Source organism: Lipophrys pholis (assembly GCF_963383615.2).
Source record: "Lipophrys pholis genome assembly, chromosome: 13".
In the NCBI taxonomy this organism is placed as follows: domain Eukaryota; kingdom Metazoa; phylum Chordata; class Actinopteri; order Blenniiformes; family Blenniidae; genus Lipophrys; species Lipophrys pholis.
In genome coordinates, this window is record NC_137632.1 from 29,717,337 (window position 1) to 29,742,018 (window position 24,682).

Here is a 24,682-nt window from a genome sequence, read left to right on the forward strand (position 1 = left end):
ACTCCACCACCCCTGCTGACTCCAGCCCCCTGCTGACTCCACCACCCCTGCTGACTCCACCACCCCTGCTGACTCCACCTCCCCTGCTGACTCCACCACCCCTGCTGACTCCACCCCCGAGTGCAAGTGGGACTCACGGTTGACCCGCAGGTGGGCGGAGCTCCGATTCTTGCCAGCGATGAAGGTGTACTCTCCGGCGTCGCTCCGGTAGGTTTCGGTGATGGTGAGCCGGTGCAGCCGGCGCACGGTGACGTAGCTGAAGCGCTCCTCGGCGGAGAACTGGATCTCCACGCCGTTCCGCAGCCAGCGGCCCTCCACGTCGTCCTCATTCACCTCGAACTCGAAGGTCGCCCGCTGCCTCTCCAGAACCTGAGAACGAGAACGAACGTTGTCAGAGGCGGTCGAGCGACGAGCCAGCGGCTCCGCCTCTTTACTGACGAGGAGCAGACTCACCGTGACGTGGCGCTCGGCGGGTTCCGAGATCCGGACGTCGCGTCCCTCCACCGTCAGCCGGGCCCTGGACACGCTGGAACCGGCCACCACGGAGTACACGCCGGCGTCCGACATCCGCAGCGTCTGAACCATCAGGCGGTGGACGAACTTCTCGGCCGTCACCACAAACCTGAACGCACCGCGACAGGAAGTCACATTTCCAAACAGGAAGTCACATTTCCAAACAGGAAGTCACATTTCCAAAGTCTGGCTGTTTCCAGATTGGAAGAGACGACGATGCCAAGGAGAAAACTAAATCAAGCAAAATGTAAAAGTTATAGAAACAAAGATAAAACGTTGTTAAGAATGAATCGTCCAAATCGTCTACTTCTAACCCACCTCCAAGTGGGCGTGGCTAACCCGTCTGAGTGGGCGTGGTCCACCAGCCTCCAAGTGGGCGTGGCTAACCCGCCTGAGTGGGCGTGGTCCACCAGCCTCCAAGTGGGCGTGGCTAACTCGCCTGAGAGTGGGCATGACTAACCCATCTCCAAGTGGGCGTGGCTAACTCGCCTGAGAGTGGGCATGACTAACCCATCTCCAAGTGGGCGTGACCAGTCCATCTCCAAGTGGGCGGGGCTAACCCGGCTCAGCGTGGGCGGGGCTAACCCGGCTCAGCGTGGGCGTGGCTAACCCGCCGCAGAGTGGGCGGGGCTAACCCACCTCAGAGTGGGCGTGACCCGTCCATCTCCAAGTGGGCGTGGCTAACCCGCCTCAGAGTGGGCGGGGCTAACCCACCTCTCTTGTGACAGGTCCAGCTCCTGGCCGTCCTTCATCCACACCGCCGGCACGTTGGGCTCCGACAGCTCGCACTCGAACACCGCCTTCTTCTTCTCCGTCACCTTCAGGTCTTTGATTTTCTTGGTGAACTCCACCACACGAGCTGAAACACACACACATAACCATACAGTCAGTGGGCGGAGTCAGGCTGAAGGCCCGGCCCCCTTCCTGGGAGTCCACGTTACCTTCTACGAAGAGGTTGGCGGCGCTCGCGGCGGAGCCGGCCACGAAGCAGTACTCCCCCTCGTCTCCAAAGTGAACGTTCCGGATGGTGAGCGAGTGCGTGAGCTGGCGGCTGCGGAGCTGGCAGCGCTCTGATGACCTCACCTCCACGCCGCTCTTCAGCCACTTGTAGCTTACGCCCTCATGGTTGACTGTCACCTCGAACGTGATGGTGTCCTTCTCCTGAGCGTTCAGGTCCTTCAGCATGGACGTGACCAGGAGGGCTGCAGGCGCAGAGCACAGGCAGCGTCAGACACACGGGCTGGAGCTCCACCCCCTCTGCCCACAGCTCCGCCCCCTGCCAGCACACCATTCCACCAGTACTGCTAACGTCACACGACCTCTAACATAACGATAAACGCTTGCTAACCTCACACTAACGCAACCTCACACTAATGCAACCTCACACTAACGTAACCTCACACTAATGTAACCTCACACTAACGTAACCTCACACTAATGTAACCTCACACTAACGCAACCTCACACTAATGCAACCTTACACTAATGCAACCTCACACTAATGTAACCTCACACTAATGTAACCTCACACTAATGTAACCTCACACTAACGCAACCTCACACTAATGCAACCTTACACTAATGCAACCTCACACTAATGTAACCTCACACTAACGTAACCTCACACTAATGTAACCTCACACTAAGGCAACCTCACACTAATGTAACCTCACACTAACGTAACCTCACACTAACGTAACCTCACACTAAGGCAACCTCAAACTAATGCAACCTCACACTAACGCAACCTCACACTAATGTAACCTCACACTAAGGCAACCTCAAACTAACGTAACCTCACACTAATGTAACCTCACACTAACGTAACCTCACACTAACGCAACCTCACACTAATGTAACCTCACACTAATGCAACCTCACACTAACGTAACCTCACACTAATGCAACCTCACACTAATGTAACCTCACACTAACGTAACCTCACACTAATGCAACCTCACACTAACGTAACCTCACACTAATGTAACCTCACACTAATGTAACCTCACACTAATGTAACCTCACACTAATGCAACCTCACACTAATGTAACCTCACACTAATGCAACCTCACACTAATGTAACCTCACACTAACGCAACCTCACACTAATGTAACCTCACACTAACGCAACCTCACACTAACGTACCCTCACACTAACGTACCCTCACACTAATGCAACCTCACACTAACGCAACCTCACACTAACGTACCCTCACACTAATGTAACCTCACACTAATGCAACCTCACACTAACGCAACCTCACACTAACGCAACCTCACACTAAGGCAACCTCAAACTAACGCAACCTCACACTAACGCAACCTCACACTAACGCAACCTCACACTAACGCAACCTCACACTAATGTAACCTCACACTAACGTACCCTCACACTAATGTAACCTCACACTAACGTACCCTCACACTAATGTAACCTCACACTAATGCAACCTCACACTAATGTAACCTCACACTAATGCAACCTCACACTAACGTAACCTCACACTAATGTAACCTCACACTAATGCAACCTCACACTAACGTACCCTCACACTAATGTAACCTCACACTAATGCAACCTCACACTAACGCAACCTCACACTAATGTAACCTCACACTAACGTACCCTCACACTAATGTAACCTCACACTAATGCAACCTCACACTAACGTAACCTCACACTAACGTAACCTCACACTAACGCAACCTCACACTAACGCAACCTCACACTAACGCAACCTCACACTAAGGCAACCTCAAACTAACGCAACCTCACACTAACGCAACCTCACACTAACGCAACCTCACACTAATGTAACCTCACACTAACGCAACTTCAAACTAAAGCAACCTCACACTAACGCAACCTCACACTAATGTAACCTCACACTAATGTAACCTCACACTAACGCAAAATCACACCGACGTAAAATCACACTAACGTAACAATAAAATCACACTAACGTAACGATAAAATCACACCAACGTAACGATAAAATCACACCAACGTAAAAATAAAATCACACTAACGTAACGATAAAATCACACTAACGTAACGATAAAATCACACCGACGTAATGATAAAATCACACTAACGTAACGATAAAATCACACTAACGTAACGATAAAATCACACTAACGTAACGATAAAATCACACTAATCACACGTAATGATAAAAACGATAAAATCACACTAACGTAACAATAAAATCACACTAACGTAACGATAAAATCACACCGACGTAATGATAAAATCACACTAACGTAACGATAAAATCACACTAACGTAACGATAAAATCACACTAACGTAACGATAAAATCACACTAACGTAACGATAAAATCACACTAATCACACGTAATGATAAAAACGATAAAATCACACTAACGTAACGATAAAATCACACTAACGTAACGATAAAATCACACTAACGTAAAAATAAAATCACACTAACGTAACGATAAAATCACACTAACGTAACGATAAAATCACACTAACGTAAAAATAAAATCACACTAACGTAACGATAAAATCACACTAACGTAACGATAAAATCACACTAATCACACGTAATGATAAAAACGATAAAATCACACTAACGTAACGATAAAATCACACCGACGTAACGATAAAATCACACTAACGTAACGATAAAATCACACTAACGTAACAATAAAATCACACCGACGTAACGATAAAATCACACTAACGTAACGATAAAATCACACCGACGTAATGATAAAATCACACTAACGTAACTATAAAATCACACCGACGTAACGATAAAATCACACTAACGTAACGATAAAATCACACTAATCACACGTAATGATAAAAACGATAAAATCACACTAACGTAACAATAAAATCACACTAACGTAACGATAAAATCACACTAACGTAACGATAAAATCACACTAACGTAACGATAAAATCACACTAATCACACGTAATGATAAAAACGATAAAATCACACTAACGTAACAATAAAATCACACTAACGTAACGATAAAATCACACTAACGTAATGATAAAATCACACCAACGTAACGATAAAATCACACTAACGTAACGATAAAATCACACTAACGTAAAATCACACCAACGTAACGATAAAATCACACCAACGTAACGATAAAATCACACTAACGTAACAGTAAAATCGTACTAACTTCATAGTAACGTAACGATAAAATCACACTAACGTAACGATAAAATCACACTAACGTAACGATAAAATCACACCGACGTAACGATAAAATCACACTAATGTAACGATAAAATCACACTAACGTAAAATCACACTAACGCAACAATAAAATCACACTAACGTAACGATAAAATCACACTAACGTAACGATAAAATCACACTAACGTAACGATAAAATCACACTAACGTAACTATAAAATCACACCGACGTAACGATAAAATCACACTAACGTAACTATAAAATCACACTAACGTAACTATAAAATCACACCAACGTAACGATAAAATCACACTCACGTAACGATAAAATCACACTAACGTAACTATAAAATCACACTAACGTAACGATAAAATCACACCAACGTAACGATAAAATCACACTCACGTAACAATAAAATCACACTAACGTAACGATAAAATCACACTAACGTAACTATAAAATCACACCGACGTAACAATAAAATCACACTAACGTAACGATAAAATCACACCGACGTAATGATAAAATCACACTAACGCAACATCACACTAACGTAACGATAAAATCACACTAACGTAACGATAAAATCACACCGACGTAATGATAAAATCACACTAACGTAACGATAGAATCACACTAACGTAACGATAAAATCACACTAATCACACGTAATGATAAAAACGATAAAATCACACTAACGTAACAATAAAATCACACTAACGTAACGATAAAATCACACTAATCACACGTAATGATAAAAACGATAAAATCACACTAACGTAACGATAAAATCACACTAACGTAACGATAAAATCACACTAACGTAACAATAAAATCACACTAACGTAAAATCACACTAACGTAACGATAAAATCACACCGACGTAACGATAAAATCACACTAACGTAACGATAAAATCACACTAACGTAACAATAAAATCACACTAACGTAACGATAAAATCACACTAACGTAACTATAAAATCACACCGATGTAACGATAAAATCACACTAACGTAACGATAAAATCACACTAACGTAACTATAAAATCACACTCACGTAACAATAAAATCACACTAACGTAACGATAAAATCACACCGACGTAATGATAAAATCACACTAACGTAACGATAAAATCACACTAACGTAAAATCACACTAACGTAACGATAAAATCACACTAACGTAACGATAAAATCACACTAACGTAAAATCACACTAACGTAACGATAAAATCACACCAACGTAACGATAAAATCACACTAACGTAACAGTAAAATCGTACTAACTTCATAGTAACGTAACGATAAAATCACACTAACGTAACGATAAAATCACACTAACGTAACGATAAAATCACACCGACGTAACGATAAAATCACACTAATGTAACGATAAAATCACACTAACGTAAAATCACACTAACGCAACAATAAAATCACACTAACGTAACGATAAAATCACACTAACGTAACGATAAAATCACACTAACGTAACAATAAAATCACACTAACGTAACGATAAAATCACACTAACGTAACGATAAAATCACACTAACGTAACAATAAAATCACACCGACGTAACGATAAAATCACACTAACGTAACGATAAAATCACACTAACGTAACAATAAAATCACACTCACGTAACAATAAAATCACACTGACGTAAAATCACACTAACGTAACGATAAAATCACACTAACGTAAAATCACACTAACGTAACGATAAAATCACACCGACGTAAAATCACACTAACGTAACGATAAAATCACACCAACGTAACGATAAAATCACACTAACGTAACAGTAAAATCGTACTAACTTCATAGTAACGTAACGATAAAATCACACTAACGTAACGATAAAATCACACCGATGTAACGATAAAATCACACTAACGTAACGATAAAATCACACTAACGTAACAATAAAATCACACTAACGTAAAATCACACTAACGTAACGATAAAATCACACCGACGTAACGATAAAATCACACTAACGTAACGATAAAATCACACTAACGTAACAATAAAATCACACTAACGTAAAATCACACTAACGTAACGATAAAATCACACCGACGTAACGATAAAATCACACTAACGTAACAATAAAATCACACTAACGTAAAATCACACCGACGTAACGATAAAATCACACTAACGTAAAATCACACTAACGTAACGATAAAATCACACTAACGTAAAATCACACTAACGTAACGATAAAATCACACTAACTTAACAATAAAATCACACTAACGTAACACTAAAATCACACTAACGTAACTATAAAATCACACCGACGTAACGATAAAATCACACTAACGTAACGATAAAATCACACTAACGTAACGATAAAATCACACTAACGTAACTATAAAATCACACTCACGTAACAATAAAATCACACTAACGTAACGATAAAATCACACCGACGTAATGATAAAATCACACTAACGTAACGATAAAATCACACTAACGTAAAATCACACTAACGTAACGATAAAATCACACTAACGTAACGATAAAATCACACTAACGTAAAATCACACTAACGTAACGATAAAATCACACCAACGTAACGATAAAATCACACTAACGTAACAGTAAAATCGTACTAACTTCATAGTAACGTAACGATAAAATCACACTAACGTAACGATAAAATCACACTAACGTAACGATAAAATCACACCGACGTAACGATAAAATCACACTAATGTAACGATAAAATCACACTAACGTAAAATCACACTAACGCAACAATAAAATCACACTAACGTAACGATAAAATCACACTAACGTAACGATAAAATCACACTAACGTAACGATAAAATCACACTAACGTAACAATAAAATCACACCGACGTAACGATAAAATCACACTAACGTAACGATAAAATCACACTAACGTAACAATAAAATCACACTCACGTAACAATAAAATCACACCGACGTAAAATCACACTAACGTAACGATAAAATCACACTAACGTAAAATCACACTAACGTAACGATAAAATCACACCGACGTAAAATCACACTAACGTAACGATAAAATCACACTAACGTAAAATCACACTAACGTAACGATAAAATCACACCAACGTAACGATAAAATCACACTAACGTAACAGTAAAATCGTACTAACTTCATAGTAACGTAACGATAAAATCACACTAACGTAACGATAAAATCACACCGATGTAACGATAAAATCACACTAACGTAACGATAAAATCACACTAACGTAACAATAAAATCACACTAACGTAAAATCACACTAACGTAACGATAAAATCACACCGACGTAACGATAAAATCACACTAACGTAACGATAAAATCACACTAACGTAACAATAAAATCACACTAACGTAAAATCACACTAACGTAACGATAAAATCACACCGACGTAACGATAAAATCACACTAACGTAACAATAAAATCACACTAACGTAAAATCACACCGACGTAACGATAAAATCACACCAACGTAACGATAAAATCACACTAACGTAAAATCACACTAACGTAACGATAAAATCACACTAACGTAAAATCACACTAACGTAACGATAAAATCACACTAACTTAACAATAAAATCACACTAACGTAACACTAAAATCACACCGACGTAACGATAAAATCACACTAACGTAACAATAAAATCCCACTAACGTAACGATAAAATCACACTAACGTAACAGTAAAATCGTACTAACTTCATAGTAACGTAACGATAAAATCACAGATGTTAGTGTGAGGTTAGTAGGATTTTATTGTTACATAAGGTAATATTACTCCAAATTCACGATAAGATGAAGTTACCGTCGTGCTAAAATCAGATTATTGTAATATAAATATTAAGCTAATCTCAGGCTCGCGTCCTCAGAACGTCACGGAAACTTTATACTCGTAGAACTTTGATCTTTGAAAAAACTAAAGAAACAGAACTTATTTCAGTACAAAGATGAAAATGACTAAATAATTCTTTGAAACTTTCCATTTCACTGTGACACATCTTTCTCTTTTTTTCATCATTTTCATTTATGAAAATTCCTTTTTTCACCAAAAACTTTTCTTTCTGATTCAAGTTTTTTTGTTCATTTTAATACTTTATTATTTATTTCATTCTGATTTTCTGCATTAATTTGAAAATAAGTCAAAACACTTTTTTCATCTTGAGAAAAACATGAAAGAAGTACATATTTTTAGAATTGATTATAGGTACTCCAGTAAATGTACTGGATTACTTCTAAAAAAAATTTGGAGAAAAAGTTTTCAGTGTCGGACGAAGACGAGACGAAACACAGAAGGAAAGATCACCGTGATCCTGAGAAAGTTGGTTAGCTGGTTAAACTGCGTTAGTACGACTCGTTAGCAGCTACAACTTTCACTGGCAGCTTTCAACTCTAAAATATCCATTTTAGTAAAAATCAAAACATCCAAAATATCAAAAACACGAAAAAAGAGGAAAGAAATTCAGCCGACGTAGAAATTTGATCAATAAAGGAAAGATGAAGCTGAAATGTGAAGTTCAGCTTTAGTGACCTGGGTGAGGTTCTGCTGAGGTTCTACTGTCATGAGGTTCTAGTGTCCGTGAGGTTCTGGTGTCATGAGGTTCTACTGTCATGAGGTTCTAGTGTCCGTGGGGTTCTGGTGTCATGAGGTTCTGGTGTCATGAGGTTCTAGTGTCCGTGAGGTTCTGGTGTCATGAGGTTCTAGTGTCCGTGAGGTTCTGGTGTCATGAGGTTCTGGTGTCATGATGTTCTAGTGTCCGTGAGGTTCTAGTTTCATGAGGTTCTGGTGTCATGAGGTTCTAGTGTCCGTGAGGTTCTGGTGTCCGTGAGGTTCTAGTGTCCGTGAGGTTCTAGTGTCATGAGGTTCTGGTGTCGTGAGATTCTGGTGTCGGGAGGTTCTGGTGAAGTTCTGGTGTTGTGAGGTTCTAGTGTCTGTGAGGTTCTAGTGTCATGAGGTTCTAGTGTCCGTGATGTTCTGGTGTCATGGGGTTCAGGTGTCCGTGAGGTTCTAGTATCCGTGAGGTTCGTGTGTCATGAGGTTCTGGTGTCGTGAGATTCTAGTGTCGTGAGGTTCTGGTTTCATGAGGTTCTAGTGTCATGAGGTTCTGGTGTCGTGAGGTTCTGGAGCACTCTGGGCTCCCGGCTGGTTGTTAGGCGAGCAGAAGGAACCAGAAAAATCAGGAGGTCGTCACCAGAGGAGAAGTTTCAGGTCTTTATTGAGCTGAACTGTCAGTCTGATTAGTCTGTGAAGGTTAATCTTCAGATTAGAGAGAGCGGCTTCTCAGCGACTCTGAGAGGGGAGACGGGTGGGGGTGGGGGTGGGGGTAGGGTGCAGGGGGTAGTGGTGCTGGGGGGTGGGGGTAGGGGAGGGGGATTCAGCTTTTGGCTTTGGCTCGGACTTTGAACACGGTCTTACGGCTGACGGTGAGCGTGGCCGACACGCGGTCGTTCCCGCACACGAAGGTGTACTCGGCCGAGTCGTCGCGGCTGGTGTTCATGATCTTCAGCTGGTGCAGCTTCCCCTGAATCACGATCCGGAACTTCTCGCTCATCTCGATCTCCACGCCGTCCTTCAGCCACGTGGACGGCACGTTGAAGTGCGACACCTCGCACTCGAACGTGGCCGCTTGCGTCTCCGGCACCTCCACGTTCTTCAGGGGTTTGGTGACGCGCAGCGCTGCGGGGACAAAGCTCCACGTTAACGTCTGGGAAGAAGATCAACGAGTCCGCTTCCTGATTGGTTCCTTCAAACGTCATTAATGAGGAGTAATTATTATTAACGTTTAGAAGTTTCCATGATTGTATCGCAGTTCAAATACAACTTCTGGAACAAGTCTTCTATATTTTGAGGACCAGTTACATGTCGGGTCTGGCTAGACTTTCCTGGACCGTGGCCTTGTCCAGATGGCGGTCTGGAGTGGTCGAGTGACCTACAGAGCCATGGCGTCTGGAGTGCCAAGGTGGACAGGTCTGGAGTGGTGTGGACTGGAGGCCCAGACAAACACCTTCAAAACTCACCCAGGCCAGGGACACACAGCACATCCTGTACCCTGCCCAGAAGAGGGTTACTGGGACACACCGCTGGAGCCAGGCCCAGGGTGGTTGCCCCTCCCGCCCTCCCAGAGTCAGGTCCAGGGTGGTCTGTCCCCCCTCACCCTCCCAGTCAGGCCCAGGGTGGGGTGTCCCCCCCCCCGACATTCCCAGTCAGGCCCAGGGTGTTTCCCCTACCGCCCTCCCAGAGTCAGGTCCAGGGTGGTGTGTCCCCCCCCACATTCCCAGAGTCAGGCCCAGGGTGTTGCCCCCCCCCGCCCTCCCAGAGTCAGGCCCAGGGTGTTGCCCCTCCCGCCCTCCCAGAGTCAGGCCCAGGGTGATGTGTCCCTCCTGCCTTCCCAGAGTCAGGTCCAGGGTGGTGTGTCCTTCCACCCTCCCAGAGTCAGGTCCAGGGTGGTGTGTCCTTCCGCCCTCCCAGAGTCAGGCCCAGGGTGGAGTTTGTTCCAGTAAAGCAGAGGGCCTCCTCCCTGCAGCTTCAGGGGGCCCGGAGGAAATCTTTGTTGTGCTTAAACAGCAGCTCAGAGTACTCGGCCTTCTTGGAGCGACTGGAACCGCCAACGGACTCTAAAGTCCTACTGGGCGACTTCAACGCTCATGTTGGCAACAAGGGTGGTGGGGGGTGATTTGGAATAACGGCCTGAGCTGAACCCAAGCGGTGGGTTGTTGTTGGACTACTGTGGTCGTCATGGATCCAGAACAAGCACCGGGGTCCAACACAAAGATGCTCATGGTGAATTTGGTACAAGAGCTTCCCACTTGGTCGAGGATCGACCCTGGATATCATGGGTCTGTTCTGGTTGACACACCTCTAGTGTCACACAGACCTTGAGTACAGGACCTCGAGTACAGGACCTCGTGTACAGGACCTCGAGTACAGGACCTTGAGTACAGGACCTCGAGTACAGGACCTCGTGTACAGGACCTTGGGTATAGGACCTCCCCTCCACTCTCACTGTGGTCATGAACCTTGGACCATGACTGATGAGTTTGATGGTTTGGTCTGGGAGGAGCACTCCTTGGAGTGATCCAGAAGAACAGAGGGAAATCGGAAGAGACAGATATCTGAACTCCCGCCACTAAGATCTCATACGGACTAAGAGGGAACCAGGATGGACATGCATCCAGTTCTAATGTATGTCTTGGAGATTTGGTGGTGGGTTCAGGGGCAGCTGGACCTCCTACCTTCCACAGTGAGCGTGGCGCTGCACTGCAGGTGTCCCACCACGGCCGTGTACTCTCCAGCATGGCTGCGGTCCACGTTCTGCAGCAGCAGCTTGTGAGCTTTCCTCTCTGACAGAATCTTGCACTTGTCGCTGGACTTGAGCTCCACGCCGCCAAACATCCAGCGCACCGGCACGTTGTCGTGCGATAGGCTGATCTCAAAGGAGGCGGGGCCATCTAGCAGAGCGTTCACATCTTTCATCTTCTTCACGATCTTGATGGCTGCAGATGCAAAATTGGCACTTAAAACTCTGGAGACACGTAACAGACGCACAACAGACAATCAACAGCACCGGCGCTCAGGAGGCACCGGTATGAGGACACCGACGCACCGATGCTCCGAGGGCACAGACGCTCCAAAAGCACTGACATAATCAACAAGTTAACAGAGTCTAAACACAATCAATTCGCAAATTCTAAATCTTGAAGTCGTGAATAGAAAACAACTGGAAAGCATTTTCACCATGGAAACAGATCTGTCAAGGTCTGAAACCAGGGTCAGGATCAGGGTCAGGGTCGGGGTAGGAGTCGGGGTCTGGGTAGTGGTCAGGGTCTGGGTCGGGGTAAGGGTCAGGGTCAGGTTCAGGGTTCAGATTAGACCCTGGTCTGGTTAGCCCCTGATAGCAGGGATTCTGAGTCATACTCACTCTCTACATTGAGCCGGGCGTTCGCCGACAGTCTTCCCAGTTTGAAGGAGTAGACCGACTCGTCCTGCGTGCTGCAGTCCTTCACCCGGAGCGTGTGCAGCACGCCGTCCGAGCGGATCTCGTACTTGTCACCATTCTGCAGCTCCACGCCGTTCCTGATCCACTGCGAGCCTTTGACATCGGGGTGCGTGAGCTCCAACGTGAACAGCGCCTCCTGTGTCTCCGTCACCGTCTGGTTCCGAAGAGTCTTCTTGATCTTAACAGCTGCACACACACACCATAGAGTTCAGGAAGAGTTTTGTACCATTGTCGGTGAACAGTAGGAGATGAAGGCTATAAACCAGTGGGCCCAGTGGCAAACCCTGAGGAACACCACTTTGGAAACTAGATGAAATTGAAAGGTATGGCCTGCGTGCTGGCGAGCGGCTGATACGTACCCTCCACACGGAGGTTGGCGCTGGTCTTGGAGTTCGCCACCTGGTAGCTGTACTCGGCGACGTCCTGCGGTCGGGTGATAACGACGACGAGGCGCCGGACGACGCCCTCCACCTCGCTCACCACATTGTCGTTGAAGTCCACGGCCCGCCCCTCCTTCAGCCACCGGCCTTCGGCCTCGGCGTTGGCGACTTCGCACTCTAGCACAGCGGTCTGCGACTCAGCCACCGTCACGTCCTGCAGCGGCCGTGTGATCGCTCCACCTGGTGGTAGGAGGACAATAGGTCTTGTTGAAGTTGTTCAGTTTTTGGAGCGACTGCCTGTTACTGTTCAGCACGTTCAGACGTACCAGAGACGGTGAGCGTGGCGCTGGACGTTTTCTCGCCGGCGTGGAACATGTACTGGCCCTCCTCATCCTTCATGGTGTCGGTGACGGTCATGGAATGAACCTTTCCTTTAGACTCCATCCTGTATTTGGGTCCTGCTTTGAGCTGCTGGTTCCTGAAGGTCCAGACTGGGTCCACACCGGGGTGAGACACCTCTACGGTGAAGGTGACGTTCTGAGACTCGGAGCAAACTCGATCCTCCATGTGCCGGACGATGCTAACCTCTGCGAAAACAACAGCAACGCCAGGTCAGAGTGACATCAGAACCCGAGGAACCCCTCTGTTAACCGTGGTCTTACTTTCTATAGTCAGACTGCAGCTGGTCTCCACTTTGCCGACCACCAGTTTGTAGCGTCCTTCGTCGGAGGCGAAGGTCCGGGAAAAGACCAGACGCTGTTTGGAGCCCTTGGCGATCACCTGGACTCGCTCGCTGGGCATCAGTAGTTTGTCGTTGTGGTACCACTTGACCGAACCCACATCCTGGGCTGAGATCTTGGCCTCCAGGACGGCCTTGGAGCCCTCGGTGGAGGAAACGTCCTTCAGCGGCACCACGATGTCGATCGCTGTGATGAAGCACCAAAATATACTTTAAGACTTTGATCATGATTCCTTTTCACATCCGCCACCGATTCTGACTCTTACTCTGAACATGGAGTTTTCCTGAAGTGGAGATCTCCTGAGCAGGAACCACAAACATGTAAACGGCGGCATCTCCAGTGGTGACGTTCTCCAGCAGCAGCTTGTGGACCTGCCGGTCGATGACGACGTGCACGCGGTCCGACGCCACCACCGCCTGGCCGTTCTTCATCCATGTTCCCTCAACGTTCTCCTGAGAGAAGCGAACCTCCAGCTGGGCGATGTCGCCCTCACAGACCGTCAGGTCGCTCAGCGGCTGCATCAGGGTCACTGGACGCACTGCAGGAACAGACACCTGGTTAGAACACCAAGGACTGAACCACAACACACAACTATGTGACAGAACAGCCGGCAGGCCGGAGCTCCAGAAAGATCAGATCACCTACAGAGTCCACACCAGTCAGACTCTAGTTCCTCAGACCAACTAAAGTACCAGAGAGTGACCTAATAAATCACAACTGGGTCCATCAGTCAGTGTTCCAACCCGGTTCTGATTGGTCAGTCTTTGTTTTTTTGGTACTTTCTTTTTATTAGATTTTGAAAACAAGAACACGAAAAATACAAATATATCTATCTATCTATCTATCTATCTATCTATCTATAGATCTATATATAGATCTATATATATAGATATAGATATATATATATCTATATATATATAGATAGATATATATAGATAGATAGATATAGATATATATATCTATATATAGATATAGATATATATATAGATATAGATATATAGATCTATATATATAGATATAGATATATATATATATCTATATATATATAGATAGATATATATAGATAGATAGATATAGATATAGATATATATATCTATATATAGATATAGATATATATATAGATATAGATATATAGATCTATATATATAGATATAGATATATATATATATCTATATATATATAGATAGATATATATAGATATATATAGATAGATAGATATAGATATATATATAGATATAGATATAGATATATATATCTATATATAGATATAGATATATATATAGATATAGATATATATATCTATATATAGATATAGATATATATATAGGGGAAAAGTGTCCTTTTCCTCATGTCTCTTCTCAGTCATAATGTCGCTGCTCTCATTCTGTACGTAGTCCAGTTCCTCCACTAAACCTCCAACTGGGTGGCTGTAATCTCATCGTGGGGGTCAGACTCTCCATTAGATAAATCTCTTCAATAGTTTGGATCCATTGTTCCATAGTTGAGGGTCAACTTGGTACCATTTCCTTGTTATAGTTTGTTTTTACAAGCCACTTGTATCTTTACAATGTTCAGCTGGAAAGTTGCACAGATACAGTAAAGTAGCATTAAACGTCACATTATACCCCCAAAGCTTCATTACTTCTTTATCTCTGTTCTTCCAGTAGTTCCTTATTTCCGGGCACTTCCAGGATAGATGGTGATTAACATTTACTGATGCACACTCTCTCCACCATGGGAGAAGCTGATTGGTGTATTTACTGTGAACTCCAGGGGTTAAGAGATCAGGTTCTTCCCTCCATTTGTGAGATCCAGTGGTTGTTTGGTGGTTCTTCCACATATTTTGCCAATCAATACTTGATCATTCCATATTCACTTCTGTTTCCCATTTTGACTTCATGCATTCTGTTGAGCGTTTAGTTTTCTCTAAACGTGAAGGATAGAACTTGGATTTGAGTCTCATCGACTTTCCTTTATATGCTTCATTTATCATTTTAATCCATGGAAGGAGTTCTCCTGATGTCTTTATTCTAATAGATTGGTCAGTGCTTTAACCCGGTTCTAGATCGAGACTCACCTTTCATTTTCAGCGAGGCGCTGGTCCTGATATCTCCGCACACAAAGGTGTATTTGCCCTGATCCTCCTTGCGGACGTCTTTGACGGACAGCGTGTGTCGTCCTCGGCGGGAGGACATGATGTGTTTCCCACTAGCCGATAGCTCTCTGTCTCCGAAGAACCAGCGGCCCTCTGCGTCCTCACGGGAGAGCTCCACCTCGAACTCTCCGGCGTACGTCTCCGGGACCTCAATGCTCTCCATCGGTCGGACGAGCTCCAGGTCCGCACCTGGAGGGAAAAGGTACCAGGACCGGCGGTTAGAACCAGCAGGATAGTGAATGGTGGAACTGGTGGTACCAGTGGTTATAACCAGCAGGATAGTGAATGGTGGAACCGGTAGTACCAGTGGTTATAACCAGCAGGATAGTGAATGGTACGAAACTCTGGGTACCACAACCAAACACGCTAAACAATGGTGACCATCGGTGATTTTAAAGGTTGATACAACAGACATGATTGTGTTAAATTGAAGTAAACCAGAGTTTCCATGGACGACTGATGTACTTGATGAAACTTTCAAACTGAACAATGTTAAAACCATAAAGAGGCATGCAGAGATTGTGCTGGTCACCTTCCACGTGCAGCCTGGCGCTCGTCCTGACGCTCTCATCGTCCACGACCACGCAGGAGTACTCCGCGTCGTCCCTCATCTCGATCACCAGCACAGACAGGAAGTGGACCTTCCTGTCCGAGTGCATCCGGTACTTATCTCCAGAGAAGATCTCCATGTCGTTCTTCATCCACTTGACTTTGATGAAGGGCTCATTGGTCTCGCACTCGAAGGTCACCATGGTGTCCTTCTCGTTGGCGGTGACGTCGTCCAGGCTCTGGGTGAAGCTGATGGCTGCCTTGGCTGCGGTCAAACAGGGGGTGGAGGTCAGAAGGTGTTTCTCGTCAGGTGAACTGAACTAGTCTCTTCTCACTCTGTGTGCCTGTCTCTTTAAGAGGCGGGGCCTAAAGACTACTATTTTGCGAGCCCGTCTCGTTTTAATCTTTTTCTTTCACTGGATTTAGCACTAGTATTCAGGAATAGTGTACTCTGATTTTAGTAAACCGTTTCTGGACAAATAAACACAATTCAATGAAAACAATTTGCTCGTCAAATCCGCTGGGGTTTTGGAGGGTATACTCGCCGGTAAAAATTGCTTCTCTGTATTCAACACCTCCGGTTTATAGTAAACCCTAACTCCATACACCACCAGCAGCTTGGGCTCAGGGAACCCGTCAGGGGTCTCACTCAGGGGTGTGGTTCAGGGGTCTCACTCAGGGGTCTCACTCAGGGGTGTGCTTCAGGGGTCTCACTCAGGGGTCTGGCTCAAGGGTCTGGCTCAGGGGCTTGGCTCAAGGGCCTGGTTCAGGGGTCTCACTCAGGGGTCTGGCTCAAGGGTTTAGCTCAGGGGTCTGGCTCAGGGGTCTGGCTCAGGGGTCTGGTTCAGGGGAACAGTTTTGGGATTAAAACCAGCGGTAATCCGGACACGTAAGTCCTCTCTCATCTCTGGGTTGTTTATTCATTCACACATTAGTGATCCAAATGTTAATTGGTTTTATTTTGTTCATTGTCTCAACGATGTTTCAAAGACTTTGTCCAGAATCAAACAAGAACTTCTGACCGTTAACTCCAGGAACGAACATGAGCTACGTCAGCTTCTCCACAAACACAAAGTTGATCAAAGAAAATGGACAGCGAGCAAAAGCAACAATGATCATTTCACTCGCTTCTACGGAGCGACCCGCTGCGTCGGAGCCCCTGGTGCCCTGTGTTCTGAACCGCGTGGGGCTGTCCCTCAGAACTCAGGATCAATGTGACCAGACCGGACAGATTCTACGTGGAGAACATACTGTGCTGAAGGACTTGGCGTTACCTTGGACGAGCAGGAAGGCGTGGCTCGACGACTCTCCGGCCACGTTGGACGCCTTCACCATGATGCTGGCCGAGTCCTCGGCCGTCACGTCCCGGATCACCAGCTCACACACGTGGTCCTCAGGCCAGAACCAGTAGACGCGCTCGGTCTTCTCCAGCAGGACGCCATTCTTGAACCACTGGCACTCGGGCTCCGGGCGGCCCACCACTCGGATCCGGAACCGGACCTCGTCCATGGGAGTGACGGTCTGGCTGGTGATGCGTTCCAGAATCTTGGGTGCCTCCATGCTCGGGGAGAGCTGAACTCTTTCCGGCTTGATGGTGGGGATGGTGACTTTGCCCTGTTCCTCCATCTTCTTCCTCTCCGCCTCTTCTTTCTCCTTCAGGCGATGGAGCAGCTCGTCCTTGGTCTTCTTCAGCAGATCTTCGTAGGAGTCATCCCTCTTACGAGACTTGGACTCCACAGCGGAGATGGACTCGTAGAAGCCCTCCTCCGTCCTGCGCTTAAACTTGCTCTTGAGCTCTTCAGACTCCTCTGAGCTTTTTTCGTGAATGACTCTTTGTGTTTTACGCAGTGTAACGACTTCTCTGTCCTGCGCTGCCTCGCTGGCTCGGTCCACCTTCACCACGTCGAATCCCATCCTGCCAGACTCGTGGGGAATCTCCGCTGCCTTTGGTTCAGGAGCACGACGGAGGACGGACCTGAAGTCCTCCCTCTGCTGAATGTCCAGCTTCACCGTGTGCTCGGTCGTTCCTAACGGATTGTCTGCGACCACCCGGACCTCGCCGGCGTCGTATGACTTGATGTCAGTGATCTCCAGGTAGTAGATACCGTCGTAGCGAAGTCTGTATCTCTTGCTCTTGCGGATGAGTTGTCCGTTGAGGTACCAGTTGACCTTGGGAGCAGGATAGCCGGTCACCCTGCAGCGGAATCGGGCAATGTCTCCTTCGAGCACCTGAGCAGGTTCAGGGAGCAGAACAATCTCCGGTTTGATCTTCTCCGTTTCCTCGTCGGTGGTGACTCCGTACGGTCCGCCTTCGTGCGCCATGCGCTCCATCTCTTCGATGCGGTGGACTCGGCCTTCTGGCAGCTGCGTCTCCTCCACCAGGCCCTTCTCGTCCTTCACGATCAGGGTGGCCGAGGTCTGGTCCACGCCGAACTTGTTGGTGGCTCTGCAGGTGATGACGCCGCTGTCTCTGGCGTAAGCGACTTCGTAGTCGAGGCTGCAGTAGCCGAACTCGTTGACCATGCGCAGGCGGTTGGCTGCGGCCAGAGGCTTGCCGTCATGCAGCCACTCCACCACCATGGTGGGGTCGCCGATGGGCGTCAGCCGGCACTCGAAGTGAGCCGGACCGAAGCGCTTCATGCGGATGGACGTCAGCTTCTTCTTGAACTGTGGCTTCTGCTGCTTCTCCTTGTCGTACAGGTCGCCCTCCTCCCACTGCTCCTGGCCGTAGCGCATGTGCAGCGGCTCCAGCTCTGGCGCCGCGATCTCCTTGGCCTTGTAAGTTCCTTTGGTGATGATCAGCTTCCGTTCAGGTTGAGGGGCGGCGAAGTCCACCTCCACGTTGACCCGGCAGCGGGTGGTGTCTCGGCCGGCCTTGTTGATGGCGGTCGCCGTGTACCAGGCGCTGTCGGAGCCTGACGCTGAAGGGATCTGGAACTTGGCTTCTCCTTTAGTGCCGTCAATCCTGAAAGAGAACAAACAACCTGAGAGATGAGAACATGAAGTACACATAGAAGAAGTTTCACCACCATCTTTCTGTCCACGAGAAACTGATGTTACTAATGTGTCTGGTCTTTGATTGGACGGTCAAACTGTTTCCTTTCTTCAGACGCAGTGAGTTCTGGGAAGAAACGTCCATCTATTGAATCATATTGTCACTGTTTGGTGACGTGTTTGCACGTCATATTGAAAATCTACCAAACCATTTGCAGCAGAGAGGTGAAGCAGTGCACCTGATTCACATCAGGTGCACTGCTTCACCTCTCTGCCCATAAAGGAGGAGCCGCCCAGAGACAAGGTATGGCAGGCGGAGGACCCTGAAGAGGAGCAGTGTGTGTCTGAAGTGGTTCAGTTAATAGAGTATGCTGTGTGGAGGGGCTGTCTCCATGTGAGGACCAGAGAGCAGCAAGCTCAACTGCCACACCTTTTTTTTAAGAATTGCAGAATGATGTGAGAGAAGAGCAGCGACATGAATCTCATAAAACTATTTAGTTCCAGTTCTGTAAAAAGTCCAGGGAGAATACAGAAGCACACGAAGGTCCGGTGGGTCTGGGTCTGGGTTTAGGTTTAGGTCTGGGTTCAGGTTTAGGTCTGGGTTTAGTTCTGGGTTCAGGCTCAGGTTCAGGTCTGGGTTCAGGTTTAGGTCTGGGTTCAGGTTTAGAGAAACCCACCTGATGTGAGGATGCTTCTGTGGACTGATGATGTCGCTGTTTTTCAGCCACACGATGTCGGGCAGCGGGTTCCCGATGGCTTTGACCGCCAGCTCCACGAGCGTTCCCTGCTTCACTGTGATGTTCTTCAGCTTTTCCATGAACTGTGGGCGAGCCACGCTCTCTCGAGCTGCACAGACGACAGACTGCGTCAGCAGGAGCTACGACTGAAGCTGCGGCTGAAGCTACGGCTGAAGCTACGGCTGAAGCTACGGCTGAAGCTGCGACTGAAGCTACGACTGAAGCTACGGCTGAAGCTACGACTGAAGCTGCGACTAAAGCTGCTACTGAAGCTGCTACTGAAGCTGCGACTGAAGCTACGACTGAAGCTACGGCTGAAGCTGCTACTGAAGCTGCGACTGAAGCTGCGGCTGAAGCTACGGCTGAAGCTGCGGCTGAAGCTGCAACTGAAGCTACGACTGAAGCTACGGCTGACGCTACGGCTGAAGCTGCTACTGAAGCTGCGACTGAAGCTGCGGCTGAAGCTACGACTGAAGCTGCGACTGAAGCTACGACTGAAGCTACGACTGAAGCTGCGACTGAAGCTACGACTGAAGCTGCGACTAAAGCTGCTACTGAAGCTGCTACTGAAGCTGCGACTGAAGCTACGACTGAAGCTACGGCTGAAGCTGCTACTGAAGCTGCGACTGAAGCTGCGGCTGAAGCTACGACTGAAGCTGCGACTGAAGCTACGACTGAAGCTACGACTGAAGCTACGGCTGAAGCTGCGACTAAAGCTGCTACTGAAGCTGCTACTGAAGCTGCAACTGAAGCTGCGGCTGAAGCTACGGCTGAAGCTACGGCTGAAGCTACGACTGAAGCTGCGACTGACGTGAAAGGCAGGACTCTGACGGTGGCCTCACCCTCCACATTGAGAGACACAGCCACAGCCGTGCGTCCGGCTCGGTTCTGGGCCACCACGGTCCACTCTCCAGAGTCCTTGGGCAAGGCAGGGACGATGATGAGGGACTGAGTTCCGTCCTCTTTGATCACAATCTTGTGGGTGAAGTCGTTGACCACTTGTTGGCCTGCAAACAAATCGGGCTACGTCATTGTTCTGTGACAGGTGAAGCAGGGCGACTGGAGCTTGAGTGATTCTCTCACCGTTGTGGAACCAGTAGGTGTCGGGCATCGGTCTGCCGACGACCTTCAGGTCAAATCTGGCGGTTTGTCCCTCGGAGCATTTGATGGAGTACGGCTTGAGAACAAAAACGGGTTTGTAGAGTCTTTCCAGTGAAGCCTCGTCAGCCTCTTCGAGGCGGCGAGCAGGCGAACGTCCGGGAGAGCGACTGGGAGAGCGTCCGGGAGAGCGGCTCAGTGAGCGAGGGGAGGCGGAGCTATGGAGGAAGCAGCTGTCATCAGATCACTGCTGATGAAAGGAGCGTTTCTCCGCGGTGTGGAGCGACTCTTACCGGATCCTCTGCATGGCCGGCTGAGGCGTGTACCTCTGAGGCGTCACCACGCCAGACGGCTCCACGTACAGCTTCCCCGAGCTCACCACATTTCCCTTCATGTTGGTGGCGAAGGCGGTGTACACGCCCTCGTCCTCCGGCAGCACCACGGCCAGACGCAGACTGGCCCGTCCGTCCTGGAGAACCTCCATCTGGTATCGACCGCCGGCCCGAAGGCGCTGGCCATCTTTGTACCACGCGATCTGTAAGAGGACGGGTTGTTTGACTTCCACCTCATCAATCATACATACATCCTTCTATCATCCATCCTTCCATCCATCATCCATCCTTCTATCATCCATCCTTCCATTCATCATCCATCCTTCTATCATCCATCCTTCCATCCATCATCCATCCTTCTATCACCATCCTTCTATCATCCATCCTTCTATCATCCATCCTTCCATCCATCATCATCCATCCTTCTATCATCCATCCTTCCATCCATCATCATCCATCCTTCTATCATCATCCTTCTATCATCCATCCTTCTATCTATCATCCATCCTTCTATCATCCATCCTTCTATCATCCATCCTTCCATCCATCATCATCCATCCTTCTATCAGCATCCTTCTATCATCCATCCTTCTATCATCCATCCTTCTATCATCCATCCTTCTATCATCATCCTTCTATCATCCATCCTTCTATCATCATCCTTCTATCATCCATCCTTCTATCATCCATCCTTCTATCATCCATCCTTCTATCATCATCCTTCTATCATCCATCCTTCTATCATCATCCTTCTATCATCATCCTTCTATCATCCATCCATACAGTTTCCTTTGACAGGATGAACTTTTATTTAAAGTTCAGTGAATCAGTGATGGACGACTGAGTCCACTGACACCAAATACTTTAAAGAACAAACTTCACGTTCAGAGCAAAGATTTTCTGGTTCTTCCCCCCCCCGACCCCCTGACCCCCCTGACCCCCCTCCCTCTGGAAGGAGCCTCTGGTTCTTCCCCCCCGACCCCCTGACCCCCCTCCCTCTGGAAAGAGCCTCTGGTTCTGGCCCCCCCACGACTCCCCGACCCCCCCCCCCCCGACCCCCTGACCCCCTGACCCCCCTCCCTCTGGAAGGAGCCTCTGGTTCTGCCCCCCCCCCCGACCCCCTGACCCCCCTCCCTCTGGAAGGAGTCTCTGATTCTACCCCAGTACCTTTGGCAGTGGGTGTCCGGTCATCTTGCAGTGGAAGGTGACGCCCATCCCCTCCACGATCCGATAGTTCTTCACGGGAGTGTCGAAGACCGGCTGCACCGCCTGCTCTTCGGCGACGGTCACCAGCAGCTCGCCGTCCTCCGTCACCAGCTCGGTGTAGCAGATCCTCATGATGCGGAGCTCGATCTCCTGGATGATCCTCTCCTCGAAGGCCGAGACCAGGAACTCCTGCAAGACGTCCACAGCTCAGCTCCACCGTCTCCACCTTGTTTTCCTGACGGAGACTCGACGTGTCGGCGGACGTACCGATTCTGAGACGAAGCTCATGGGGGTGGTGACCCTCCTCTGCTCCACCTCGTACTGACTCAGGATGGCCGACGGCTCCTGAACCACCGTCGTTGTCGTCACTTGGCTTGTATACGTCACGTCCTGTTGCTTCATGTAGGCTTCGTAGGCGTCTGTGAACGGCAGGAACACTGTGAGGTACTGCTCGGACTGAAGGTCTTTCACCAGGACAGACAGGAAGTCAGGATTTACCTTCCTCCAGCAGGGTGGCGGAGGCCGAGGCTTCGCCTTGTGCGTTTCTGGCAAAAATGGCGTATTCGCCAGCATCATCAGCAAAGGTCATGGAGATCTCCAGTCGGCATTCTCCGGTCTCCTTCTTGTAGGCGACTTTGTATCTGAGAAGAAACCAACGGTGGTGAGAGTGACTCCAGGATGGCGATCCTGCAGGAGGCGGCGACAGACTGGTACCTGTATCCGGTGGTGAGCGGCACGCCACTCTTCTTCCAGATGATGTGAGGTCGGGGGTTTCCTCCCACCTGACACTCGAACACCACACTCCCTCCCTCCACCAGCTTCTGCACGCTCGGTTTCTTGATGAAGAAGGGCGCGGCGATTTCTCCAGAAGTCACTTCCATCGTCACCTGCTCTGCCGTCTCCATGGTGACACTGGTGAGAACAGGTGCCAGAATATAGTCCACATCATCGGACTCGGAACTGAGTGTAAAGCAGCCTTCAAACATGGACAGCAGGAAACTACAGGACTACTAACATGGAGGACAGCAGGAAACTACAGGACTACTAACATGGAGGACAGCAGGAAACTACAGGACTACAAACATGGAGGACAGCAGGAAGCTACAGGACTACTAACATGGAGGACAGCAGGAAACTACAGGACTACTAACATGGAGGACAGCAAGAAACTACAGGACTACAAACATGGAGGACAGCAGGAAGCTACAGGACTACTAACATGGAGGACAGCAGGGAACTACAGGACTACAAACATGGGAGGAAATCAGGGCGCTAAAGGACTACAAACATGGAGGACAGCAGGAAACTACAGGACTACTAACATGGAGGACAGCAAGAAACTACAGGACTACAAACATGGAGGACAGCAGGGAGCTACAAGACTACGACTATGGAGGACAGCATGGAGCTACAGGACTACAAACACCGAGGACAGCAGGGAACTACAAACATGGAGGACAGCATGGAGCTACAGGACTACGACTATGGAGGACAGCAGGGAGCTACAGGACTACGACTATGGAGGACAGCAGGAAGCTACAGGACTACTAACATGGAGGACAGCAGGGAACAACAAACATGGAGGACAACAGGAGGCTACAGGACTACGACTATGGAGGACAGCAGGAAGCTACAGGACTACAAACATGGAGGACTAAAGGAAGCTACAGGACTACAAACATGGAGGACTAAAGGAAACTACAGGACTACGAACATGGAGGACAGCAGGAAACTACAGGACTACTAACATGGAGG

General features: G+C 47.7%; 1 protein-coding gene across 1 annotated transcript in view; it reads right to left on the bottom strand.

Moving 5' to 3' along the window:
- The window catches only part of LOC308119102 (titin-like), a 218,988-nt gene that overhangs the window by 176,966 nt on the left and 17,340 nt on the right, over positions 1–24,682 (bottom strand). Inside the window, 22 exon segments of the mRNA XM_080478934.1 lie at positions 138–369; positions 454–622; positions 1,228–1,372; positions 1,455–1,715; positions 10,156–10,416; positions 11,973–12,233; positions 12,659–12,922; positions 13,096–13,356; positions 13,443–13,703; positions 13,779–14,042; positions 14,122–14,394; positions 15,934–16,200; positions 16,544–16,825; positions 17,835–19,525; positions 20,232–20,400; positions 21,134–21,298; positions 21,375–21,607; positions 21,683–21,924; positions 22,889–23,116; positions 23,195–23,346; positions 23,426–23,568; positions 23,642–23,839. Coding sequence (XP_080335060.1) covers positions 138–369; positions 454–622; positions 1,228–1,372; positions 1,455–1,715; positions 10,156–10,416; positions 11,973–12,233; positions 12,659–12,922; positions 13,096–13,356; positions 13,443–13,703; positions 13,779–14,042; positions 14,122–14,394; positions 15,934–16,200; positions 16,544–16,825; positions 17,835–19,525; positions 20,232–20,400; positions 21,134–21,298; positions 21,375–21,607; positions 21,683–21,924; positions 22,889–23,116; positions 23,195–23,346; positions 23,426–23,568; positions 23,642–23,839 — 6,422 coding nt within the window.